The sequence below is a fragment of the Notothenia rossii genome, assembly GCF_949606895.1.
Source record: "Notothenia rossii genome assembly, chromosome: 7".
In the NCBI taxonomy this organism is placed as follows: Eukaryota; Metazoa; Chordata; class Actinopteri; order Perciformes; family Nototheniidae; genus Notothenia; species Notothenia rossii.
In genome coordinates this window covers 85,531,001-85,544,598 of record NC_136905.1, presented here as the reverse complement: position 1 = coordinate 85,544,598, position 13,598 = coordinate 85,531,001, and the positions used below count along the sequence as shown (strand labels likewise).

The window sequence follows — 13,598 nt, the reverse complement described above, 5'->3', positions numbered from 1 at the left end:
TCTGTAGCTCTGTGTTCACTGAGAGGACTGACTGGAGCACAGAGGATGCTGCTGGAGCCTCTCAGGTTATTATGTGATGTGAGTCAGGAAGTCTCTGATACCTCATTCACACCAACGGTGTTTCAGGGCCGGTTCGGAGCTGGAGCTTGAAAAGCACCGGGTTTTCCTGTTCACACCGCAGCGGAGCAGCCTCTTAGCTCCGGAATCCGGTTCATTTCAAGCACCAACATTTTTTCCGGCTACAGCAAAAGCACCGCATACGTCACGCTTACGTCGAGGCGGGGGAATCGGAACCGTCGTTGAAGTTGATGATTACGATTGTAAAGCAGTTTTGGATGTAGCATGTAACGACTGTAAAGTTGGTAGTAAAGTCGTCCCATTTCGTTTCGACGGAGCGAAACGAGTAGCGCTTCAACACAATCAGCCCTTGTTGTTGTTGTCGGTGTTGTTGTTGTCGGTGTCAGCTGTGAGGGGTTTCCGCGCGGTTTGGCTTTATGAAGCAGGCACGCAAACGGTTACGTCATGACGCAAACGATGACGCAATGACGCAGCACCAGTCGGACTCTGGGCGGTGTGAAAAGAGCCGGAGCTACACCGAAGAACCGGTTCTGAACCTGAAAAGCTCTAGCACGGAGCTTGAACCGGAGTTGCGTTGGTGTGAATGAGGTGTGACAGCGTGAGCAACTGTCTGCTAACAGGTGGAGCAGTTACATGTTAAAGATGATATGGTACACCTGGTCTCCCGGGGAACTCATTTGGGATTCATAAATTAATCTGCCTTTTTTTCATTTTAGTTCAGTGTTAGTTTACTTTTCGCCTTGTGCTTCACCTTGTTCCGCACCGTGCGAACCAGCTCTACTCACTATGTGTTGTGATACATGTTGCATTGTGGGAGGAGCTCAGGTCAGAAGACGTTCTACCCTGCAGCTGCTGAGCATATGATGAGAACACCTTTGAAATATCTCTGTATCTACCTGGTCCCGTTGCGCACCGTGACGTCCAGCGTCTCCCCGGGGAAGTAGCGGTCCTTCACGAAGGAGTGCACGTCCTCACAGAGCTCACTCAGCCTGGCGCGACGGCTCAGAGCCGCCAGGTGCAGCAGAGGCACCAGGAGCACCTGAGAGAAGCTCTGCAGAGACAGCCTGGCTCTGCGCTCACTCTCCAGAGCCTCCAGGTAGGTGAGGCTGGAGCGCCCCGTCAGAGAGCAGCTCCACACCAGGCTGTTACACAGGATGGTACGCTCAAAGAAATCACTGAGGAGAGAGAGTGAGAGGAGTGAGAGAGAGTGAGACACTGTTTAATATCACTGAGGAGAGAGACATCATTTAAACACAGCTCCACATCAGGCTGTTACACAGGAAGGTGGCTCAAAGAAATCACTGAGGAGAGTGAGACATGCAGGAGTGAGAGGAGTGAGAGGAGAGAGTGAGATATCTGTCTAACATCACTGAGGAGTGAGAGAGAGGAGTGAGACATTGTTTATAATCACCAAGGAGTGAGACGTCATTTAACCCATTGTAGGTGATAGGCTAAGGGGCGGGACATCTCTAAGCTTTTGACCAATCACAACAGAGCCAGCTAACCAATCAGAGCAGACATGTTGTTATATGTTATAATAAATCCTGTTATCCTTCAGGTTTATAAATACGTGTGTTTCAGCTCAAAGAGGGTCAGATATACTTAATGGGTTGAAGTGTGTTCGAACCTGCTGACCTCTGACCTCACCTGCTGACCTCACCTGCTGACCCTGAGCAGGTGAGGTCAACTTTATTGACATCAGTGTCAGTGACAGCAGGCCTGAGCTAATATGATAACGTTAGCCAACACAGCTAACAGCTTGAGCTAGGCTAACTTCAGGCTAACACTACACCTGTCCACTTTTCACCTGTACAGCACCTGAGGACACAACGTGTCCCTGTCAGTCTGAAAGAAGACGTTACTGCAAGCTTAACAGAGCTGTTTAAAAGGGACATGTGAGAGGGGGACAGGTGAGAGGGGAGGACAGGTGAGAGAGGACAGGTGAGACAGACAGGTGAGGGGACCCAGGTACTCACTCGTATCCCCTGAAGATCTCGTGAGTGATCTTGCAGAGGAACACCTCCTCCTCGGGCCTCAGGTCCTCGGGAGGTTTCTGTCTGATGAAAGCTTTCCTGTGGAGCAGCGGCATCTCTGTGGAGAAGAGAGGGAACCGGGTCAGAGAGTCCGAACCGGGACACAAAGTGCGGATAAACAACCCTAAAAGTCCAGAACCAGGTGAACCGGGTCTCTGGACCGAGAGACCGGAGAAACACGGAGAGAAGCGGCGGGAGAAGAGAGCCTTCTGGCGGGTCTTTTGTTAGTGATAATCTGCACATGGAGCCCAGAGAGGCAGCACTTTGACCGGCTCCCCTCGACCACTTTCAGCCTCTCTACCGCCGCTGGCTCTCGGTACTCCTCCGGGGAATCTGGGCCTGGAGGACTTTACCGAGTTATGAGGCTGTGGACGGAAGATCCGCGGAACAAATCGATAGAAACCGGAGGAAAGTCCCGGTGGATCTGCGCTGAGCCGGAGCTGCTCTGTTGACTAACTTTCAGATGCTTCAGGGACCCTGCTGGAGCTGGGAAACTGCAGTGCTCCACTCTACCGACTGTTATCATAGACTGTTATACACACATCAGTGAAGAACAACGGGTGTTACTTTGTGTATTATATTAAACATTTGTATGTGGGTAAATAGTTTTAAATAAAATACTTTTACATTCGGCAAATCACTAACTAATTTGTATTATACTTTACATTTGTATATTCATTTATTTATGTTGTACTTATGGAACCGTAGAAGTTCAGTTGTCGTAGCAACACAAACACATACATGAGTACAAACAATAGAAAGTATAAATAGACCTTACATTACATTAGGCCAGCGCTTTCATCCAAAGCGACTCACAATAAGTAAGATATTAATACTTATAAAGGTGATAGTTTAATTTGTGATTGACAGAAAACAAGTTACTTTGTTTGTTCCGGATCTTGGCCATGTCCCTGAACGCACCGCGCGGAGTGAGTGGGTGGGCGGGGCTTCGATGTTCCTCCTCAGCGCCGGTTGGTCTGCCGTCCCGCCGCTCCTTCACCAGCCAATGGTTGCCCTGGAAACTGTGAGGAGGCCCGCGGTGAGTGACGAAACGGAGCGGGGACGTAAGAGGAGTAACGGCAGGAAGCGGGAACGTGATGACGCAGAGTGACAGCACGAGGCCATGCGTCATCACGTTATTTCACTTCGCGAGGAAACGGCCTGTAACTCACCTTGTAAACGCTACACTCACTGCTGTAGTGTTTTAATTATCCAGAAGATTGTATATTGTTGATATTTGATGTCATATTTTTCCATTTTATTTTTAATTGATCATTCTCTTTTCCACTTTTTGAAGTATTTTAAGTATTGTATTATAAAGTCTGAACACACTTCTTCTTCTGTGACGAATGAATTTCCCAAATCAGGATCAATAAAGTATCTATCAATCTATCCCAGGGCCGGCCCTGACCAATGTTTGTTCATTTATGTACTCAATACTTGCTCCGGGCTCCTTTTGCACAGATACATGCTATAGATATAGATATGATACATGCTATAGATATATATATGATACATGCTATAGATATATGATACATGCTATAGATATATGATACATGCTATAGATATATGATACATGCTATAGATATAGATATGATACATGCTATAGATATATAGAGATATGATACATGCTATAGATATATAGATATATATATAGAGATATGATACATTACATTACATTACATTACATTGCATTTAGCTGACGCTTTTATCCAAAGCGACTTACAATAAGTGCATTCGACCAGGAAGATACAACCTTTAAGAAAACAGAATCATATAAGTACATCAGGTTTCATAGAGCCAAACATTTCAAGTGCTACTCAACTGGCATTTAGAAAGCCAGCCCTTTATTAGTATATAAGTGCTTTGTTAGTAATTCTATCTCTGGAAGTGGAGTCTAAAGAGATGAGTTTTCAGTTTGCGTCGGAAGATGTGTAAGCTATCTGCTGTCCTGATTTCAATGGGGAGCTCATTCCACCATTTTGGATCCAGGATAGCAAACCCACGTGTTTTTGCTGACGGGAACTTGGGTCCCCCTCGCAGTGCGGGTGCAGAGAGCTGTTTGGCTGATGCAGAGCGGAGTGCACGTGCTGGGGTGTACGGTTTAACCATGTCCTGGATGTAGGAAGGGCCAGATCCATTCACAGCATGGTACGCAAGTACCAGTGTCTTGAAGTGGATTCTAGCAGTTACTGGAAGCCAGTGAAGGGAGCGGAGGAGCGGCGTGGTGTGGGAACATTTAGGAAGGTTGAAGACCAGACGAGCCGCTGCATTCTGGGTGAGCTGCAGAGGTCGGATGGCACATGCAGGTAGACCAGCCAGGAGGGAGTTGCAGTAGTCTAGGCGTGAGATGACGAGAGCCTGGACCAAAACCTGCGTCTCTTTCTGGGTCAGCTGGGGACGTATCCTCCTGATGTTGTAAAGAGTGTATCTGCAGCAGCGGGTTGTAGCAGAGATGTTTGCAGTGAAGGACAGTTTGTTATCTAGGGTCACACCCAGATTCCTTGCAGTCTGAGTCGGGGAAACAACAGAGGTGCCGATGTTGATTGTTAGGTCAAGAGTGGGACAATCTTTTTCCGGAAGGAAAAGCAGTTCAGTCTTGTCAAGGTTGAGCTTGAGGTGATGAGCAGACATCCACTGAGAGATGTCTGCTAGGCAAGCAGAGATGCGTGCGACGACCTGGGTCTCTGAGCGGGGAGAGGACAGAATTAGTTGGGTGTCGTCAGCGTAGCAGTGGTATGAAAAACCATGCGGGCTAATGACAGACCCGAGCGAGTTTGTGTACAGGGAGAAGAGGAGGGGACCAAGAACCGAGCCCTGAGGGACCCCTGTAGTTAATTGACAAGGGTCGGACTCGGACCCTCTCCAAGTTACCCTGTAGCTGTGGTCTTTGAGGTATGAGGTGAGGAGGGAAAGTGCAGTGCCTGAAACTCCAAGTTCTTGGAGAGTGCGAAGGAGGATCCGATGGTTCACCGTGTCGAATGCAGCAGACAGGTCCAAAAGGATGATGACAGAGGAGAGGGAGGCTGCTTTAGCAGTGTGCAGTTCCTCAGAGACAGCAAGGAGAGCAGTTTCTGTTGAGTGACCTGCCTTGAAACCAGACTGGTGCGGATCCAGAAGGTTGTTCTGATGGAGGTAACAGGAGAGTTGTTTAAAGACAGCGCGTTCAAGTGTTTTAGACAGGAACGGGAGGAGAGAGACGGGTCTGTAGTTAATAACATCAGACGGGTTGAGAGTGGGTTTCTTAAGGAGAGGGTTTACTCTTGCCTCCTTGAGACTGTTTGGAAAGTGACCAGAAGTTAGAGAAGTGTTGATGAAATGGGTGAGAAACGGTAGAATATCAGGAGCGATAGTCTGAAGGAGGTTTGAGGGGATAGGGTCCAGAGAACAGGTGGTAGGACGGGCAGAGGTAACGAGGGTAAGAACCTCACTTGGAGAGAGAGGGGAGAAGGAGGTCAGTGTGTGGGTGAAGGGAGGGTCTGGTGACCCAGCGGTGAGTAAAGGTGAGTCAGAAAAAGAAGAGCGAATATCATCAACCTTTTTTTCAAAGTGGTTAACAAAGTCGCTTGACAGAAGGGAGGAGGGGGGAGGTGCTTTGGGGGGGTCCAAGAGGGTGGAGAAGATAGAAAATAGTTTTTTGGGATTGGAATAGGAAGATTGGATCTTATCTTGAAAGAAAGTGCTTCTTGCCTGAGAGATGGAAGCAGAGAAAGAGGAGAGGAGAGCCTGATAGGTTAGGAGGTCGTCATGGTGTTTGGATTTCCACCATTTCCGCTCTGCTGCCCGAAGGATGATTCTATTAGCACGCAGTGCGTCATTTAGCCAGGGAGCAGGAGGGGACTGACGAGCCGGCCGCGATGTGAGAGGACAGAGAAAGTCCAGAGAGGATGAGAGAGTCGAGAGGAGAGTTTCTGCAGCAGAGTTTGGAGGCAGGAGTTGGAACGAGTCAGAGGAAGGGAGGGCTGAGAGCACCGATGAGGCAAAGGTAGAGGGGGAGAGGGAACGGAGGTTACGGCGGACAGGAGCAGAGTTAGAAGAGATTAGGTTGATATGTTTGGAAAGGGGTAGAGAGAATGAAATGAAGAAGTGATCGGATGTGTGGAGCTGGTTTACAGAGAGGTTAGAAGTAGAGCAGTTCCTTGAGAATATGAGATCAAGGACATTGCCAGCGTTATGAGTTGGTAGGGATGGAGACAGTGTTATGAGTTGGTGGGGATGGAGACAGTGAGAAAGCAAAGGTGGTTAACAGAGATGTTCAGATATCTTCCCTGTCTGGAGGTTGAAATCTCCGAGAAGTACAGCGGGAGGGCCAGTTTCAGGGATGTGTGAGAGGAGATGATCTAACTCCTCCAAGAAGTCCTCCAAGGCGCCTGGTGGACGGAAGAGAACAACAATGGTTAATTGTATAGGATGGGTTACTGTGACGGCATGGAGTTCAAAGGTGGAAGGAGTGAAGTTAGGTAGCTTGAAGAGGGAAAAGCTCCAGTTGGGAGAGAGCAGGAGACCAGTGCCCCCTCCTCTGCCAGAGGGTCTGGGTGTATGGGAGAAGGAATATGCTGTGGAGAGAGCTGCTGGGGTGGATGTGTTGGATGGAGTGATCCAGGTCTCCGTGAGAGCATGCTATAGATATATAGAGATATGATACATGCTATAGATATATAGAGATATGATACATGCTATAGATATATAGAGATATGATACATGCTATAGATATATAGAGATATGATACATGCTATAGATATATAGAGATATGATACATGCTATAGATATATAGAGATATGATACATGCTATAGATATAGATATGATACATGCTATAGATATATAGAGATATGATACATGCTATAGATATATAGAGATATGATACATGCTATAGATATATATATGATACATGCTATAGATATATAGAGATATGATACATGCGATAGATATATAGAGATATGATACATGCTATAGATATGTAGAGATATGATACATGCTATAGATATATAGATATATGATACATGCTATAGATATATAGAGATATGATACATGCTATAGATATATAGAGATATGATACATGCTATAGATATGTAGAGATATGATACATGCTATAGATATATAGAGATATGATACATGCTATAGATATATAGAGATATGATACATGCTATAGATATATAGAGATATGATACATGCTATAGATATATAGAGATATGATACATGCTATAGATATGTAGAGATATGATACATGCTATAGATATATAGAGATATGATACATGCTATAGATATGTAGAGATATGATACATGCTATAGATATATAGAGATATGATACATGCTATAGATATATAGAGATATGATACATGCTATAGATATGTAGATATATGATACATGCTATAGATATATAGAGATATGATACATGCTATAGATATGTAGAGATATGATACATGCTATAGATATGTAGAGATATGATACATGCTATAGATATGTAGAGATATGATACATGCTATAGATATATAGAGATATGATACATGCTATAGATATATAGAGATATGATACATGCTATAGATATATAGAGATATGATACATGCTATAGATATATAGAGATATGATACATGCTATAGATATATAGAGATATGATACATGCTATAGATATGTAGAGATATGATACATGCTATAGATATATAGAGATATGATACATGCTATAGATATGTAGAGATATGATACATGCTATAGATATATAGAGATATGATACATGCTATAGATATATAGAGATATGATACATGCTATAGATATGTAGATATATGATACATGCTATAGATATATAGAGATATGATACATGCTATAGATATGTAGAGATATGATACATGCTATAGATATGTAGAGATATGATACATGCTATAGATATGTAGAGATATGATACATGCTATAGATATATAGAGATATGATACATGCTATAGATATATAGAGATATGATACATGCTATAGATATATAGAGATATGATACATACTATAGATATATAGATATATAGAGATATGATACATGCTATAGATATATAGAGATATGATACATGCTATAGATATATAGAGATATGATACATGCTATAGATATATAGAGATATGATACATGCTATAGATATATAGAGATATACATGCTATAGATATATAGAGATATGATACATGCTATAGATATATAGAGATATACATGCTATAGATATATATAGATATGATACATGCTATAGATATATAGAGATATGATACATGCTATAGATATATAGAGATATGATACATGCTATAGATATATAGAGATATAATACATGCTATAGATATATGGAGATATGATACATGCTATAGATATATAGAGATATGATACATGCTATAGATATATAGATATATGATACATGCTATAGATATATAGAGATATAATACATGCTATAGATATATGGAGATATGATACATGCTATAGATATATAGAGATATGATACATGCTATAGATATATAGATATATGATACATGCTATATATATATAGATATATGATACATGCTATAGATATATAGATATATGTTACATGCTATAGATATATAGAGATATGATACATGCTATAGATATATAGAGATATGATACATGCTATAGATATATAGAGATATGATACATGCTATAGATATATAGAGATATGATACATGCTATAGATATATAGAGATATGATACATGCTATAGATATATAGAGATATGATACATGCTATAGATATATAGATATATAGAGATATGATACATGCTATAGATATATAGATATATAGAGATATGATACATGCTATAGATATATAGAGATATGATACATGCTATAGATATATAGATATATAGAGATATGATACATGCTATAGATATATAGATATATAGAGATATGATACATGCTATAGATATATAGATATATAGAGATATGATACATGCTATAGATATATAGATATATAGAGATATGATACATGCTATAGATATATAGAGATATGATACATGCTATAGATATATAGAGATATGATACATGCTATAGATATATAGATATATAGAGATATGATACATGCTATAGATATATAGATATATAGAGATATGATACATGCTATAGATATATAGATATATAGATATATGATACATGCTATAGATATGTAGAGATATGATACATGCTATAGATATATAGAGATATGATACATGCTATAGATATATAGAGATATGATACATGCTATAGATATATAGAGATATGATACATGCTATAGATATATAGAGATATGATACATGCTATAGATATATAGAGATATGATACATGCTATAGATATATAGAGATATGATACATGCTATAGATATATAGAGATATGATACATGCTATAGATATATAGAGATATGATACATGCTATAGATATATAGAGATATGATACATGCTATAGATATATAGATATATAGATATATGATACATGCTATAGATATATAGAGATATGATACATGCTATAGATATAGAGATATGATACATGCTATAGATATGTAGAGATATGATACATGCTATAGATATATAGAGATATGATACATGCTATAGATATATAGAGATATGATACATGCTATAGATATATAGAGATATGATACATGCTATAGATATATAGAGATATGATACATGCTATAGATATATAGAGATATGATACATGCTATAGATATATAGAGATATGATACATGCTATAGATATATAGATATATAGATATATGATACATGCTATAGATATATAGATATATAGATATATGATACATGCTATAGATATATAGATATATAGAGATATGATACATGCTATAGATATATAGATATATAGATATATGATACATGCTATAGATATAGATATGATACATGCTATAGATATATAGATATATAGAGATATGATACATGCTATAGATATGTAGAGATATGATACATGCTATAGATATAGATATGATACATGCTATAGATATATAGATATATAGAGATATGATACATGCTATAGATATGTAGAGATATGATACATGCTATAGATATATAGAGATATGATACATGCTATAGATATATAGAGATATGATACATGCTATAGATATATAGATATATAGATATATGATACATGCTATAGATATATAGAGATATGATACATGCTATAGATATATAGATATATGATACATGCTATAGATATATAGAGATATGATACATGCTATAGATATATAGAGATATGATACATGCTATAGATATATAGAGATATGATACATGCTATAGATATATAGATATATGATACATGCTATAGATATATAGAGATATGATACATGCTATAGATATATAGATATATGATACATGCTATAGATATATAGAGATATGATACATGCTATAGATATATAGATATATAGAGATATGATACATGCTATAGATATATAGAGATATGATACATGCTATAGATATATAGATATATAGAGATATGATACATGCTATAGATATATAGAGATATGATACATGCTATAGATATATAGATATATAGAGATATGATACATGCTATAGATATATAGAGATATGATACATGCTATAGATATATAGATATATAGAGATATGATACATGCTATAGATATATAGATATATAGAGATATGATACATGCTATAGATATATAGAGATATGATACATGCTATAGATATATAGAGATATGATACATGCTATAGATATATAGAGATATGATACATGCTATAGATATATATAATAATAATAATAATCTCAATTTATATAGCGCCTTTCACAAAACCCAAGGATGCTTCACAATGGGAAGTAACAAAATAAAAACAAACAAAAACCAGTCAGTATCTGGTGTGACCACCATTTGCCTCACGCAGTGCAACACATCTCCTTCACATAGAGCTGATCAGGTTGTGGCCTGTTGGTCCTCTTCAATGGCTGGGCCAAGTTTCTGGATATTGGCAGGAACTGGAACACGCTGTCGTATACGCCGATCCAGAGCATCCCAAACATGCTCAATGGGTGACATGTTAGGGTTAGGGTTAAACTGACTGGTTTGCGGACCCCCCCAGACCCCCCCAATAAAGCAAAACTGCACGTTTCAGAGTGGCCTTTTATTGTGGCCAGCCTAAGGCACACCTGTGCAATAATCATGCTGTCTAATCAGCATCTTGATATGCACACCTGTGAGGTGGGATGGATTATCTCGGCAAAGGAGAAGTGCTCACTATCACAGATTCTTTCAGATTTGTGAACAATATTTGAGAGAAATGGTTATTTTGTGTTTATAGAAAATGTTTTAGATCTTTGAGTTCATCTCATGAGAAATGGGAGAAAAAACAAAAGTGTTGCATTTATATTGTTGTTCAGAGTATGTACAGTTGCAAGTAGTTTGTGAACCCTTTGGGACTTCCTGGATTTCTGCATTGGTCATAAAATGTGTTCTGATCTTCATCTCAGTCACAGCAACAGACAGACACAGTCTGCTTAAGCTAAAACCACTCAAACAATATGTGTTTATGTTTTTATTGAACACACCATGTAAACATTCACAGTGCAGGGTAGATGTGACCCCTTGGATGGAATAACTGGTTGACCCTCCTTTGGCAGCAATAACCTCAACCAAACGTTTCCTATAGTTGATATCAGACCTGCACAACGGTCAGGAGGAACTTTGGACCATTCCTCTTTACTAAAGTGTTTCAGTTCAGCAATACTCTTGGGATGTCTGGTGTGAATGGCTCTCTTGAGGTCACAGCATCTCAATTGGGTTGAGGTCAGGACTCTGACTGGGCCACTCCAGAAGGCCTGTTTTCTTCTGTTGTTGATTGACTTCTGTGCTTTGGGTCGTTGTCCTGTTGCATCACCCATCTTCTGTTGAGCTTCACTTGGTGGACAGATGGTCTTAAGTTCTCCAGCAAAATGTCTTGATCAACTTGAGAATTCATTTTTCCGTGGATGATGGCAATCTGTCCAGGCCCTGAGGCAGCAGCCCCACACCACGATGCTCCCTCCACCAGACTTCACAGTTGGGATGAGGTTTTGATGTTGGTGTGCTGTGCCTTTTTCTCTCCACACATAGCGTTGTGTGTTCCTTCCAAACAACTCAACTTTGGTTTCATCTGTCCACAGAATATTTAGCCAGTAGTGCTGTGGAACATCCAGGTGCTCTTTTGCAAACTTCAAACGTGCAGCAATGTTTTTTCTGGACAGCCGTGGCTTCCTCCATTTTATGACCAACTTATGCAGAAATCCAGGAAGCTCCAAAGGGTTCACAAACTTTGTCTTGCAACTGTATCTGATACATGCTATAGATACAGTGGGGCAAAAGAGTATTTAGTCAGCCACCAATTGTGCAAGTTCTCCAACTTAAAAAGATGAGAGAGGCCTGTAATGTTCATCCTAGGTACACCTCACCTATGAGAGACAGAATGGGGGGAAAGAATCCAGGAAATCACATTGTCTGATTTTTAAAGAATTTATTTTCAAATTATGGGGTAAAATAAGTATTTGGTCTCCTACAAACAAACAAGATGTCTGTCTCTCACAGAGCTGTAACTTCTTCTTTAAGAGCCTCCTCTGTCCTCCACTTGTTAACTGTATTAATGGAACCTGTTTGAACTCGTTATCAGAATAAAAGACACCTGTCCACAACCTCAAACAGTCACACTCCAAACTCCACTATGGCCAAGACCAGAGAGCTGTCAAAGGACACCAGAAACTAAATGGTAGACCTGCACCAGGCTGGGAAGACTGAATCTGCAATAGGTAAGCAGCTTGGTGTGAAGAAATCACCTGTGGGAGCAATTATTAGAAAATGGAAAACATACCAGACCACTGATAATCTCCCTCCATCTGGGGCTCCACGCAAGATCTCACCCCGTGGGGTCAACATGAGAAACAAGAACGGTGAGCAAAGATCCCAGAACCACACGGGGGGACCTAGTCCATGACCTGCAGAGAGCTGGGACCAAAGTAACAAAGGCTACCATCAGTAACACACTACGCCGCCAGGGACTCAAATCCTGCAGTGCCAGACGTGTCCCCCTGCTTAAGCCAGGACATGTCCAGGCCCGTCTGAAGTTTGCTAGAGAGCATTTAGATGATCCAGAAGAGGATTGGGAGAATGTCATATGGTCAGATGAAACCAAAATAGAACTTTTTGGTCAAAACTCAACTAGACGTGTTTGGAGGAGAAAGAATGCTGAGTTGCATCCAAAGAACACCTACTGTGAAACATGGGGGGGGGGGGGGACATCATGCTTTGGGGCTGTTGTTCTGCAAAGGGACCAGGACCACTGATCCGTGTAAAGGAAAGAATGAATGGGGCCATGTATCGTGAGATTTAGAGTGACAACCTCCTTCCATCAGCAAGGGCATTGAAGATGAAACGTGGCTGGGTCTTTCAGCGTGACAATGATCCCAAACACACCGCCCGGGCAACGAAGGAGTGGCTTCGTAAGAAGCATTTCAAGGTCCTGGAGTGGCCTAGCCAGTCTCCAGATCTCAACCCCATAG

At 40.6% G+C, this 13,598-nt stretch overlaps 1 protein-coding gene across 1 annotated transcript in view; it reads right to left on the bottom strand.

The window, feature by feature from the left end:
• Positions 1 to 2,674, bottom strand: part of baz1a (bromodomain adjacent to zinc finger domain, 1A) — a 50,593-nt gene extending 47,919 nt beyond the window's left edge. The window contains exons 1-3 of the mRNA XM_079693863.1: positions 2,465 to 2,674; positions 2,055 to 2,169; positions 975 to 1,253 (exon numbers count right to left, since the gene is read on the bottom strand). Coding sequence (XP_079549989.1) covers positions 975 to 1,253; positions 2,055 to 2,167 — 392 coding nt within the window. The 5' untranslated portion in view covers positions 2,168 to 2,169; positions 2,465 to 2,674. The remainder of the gene's footprint in view (positions 1 to 974; positions 1,254 to 2,054; positions 2,170 to 2,464) is intronic.
• Between the last annotated feature and the right edge of the window lie 10,924 nt (positions 2,675 to 13,598).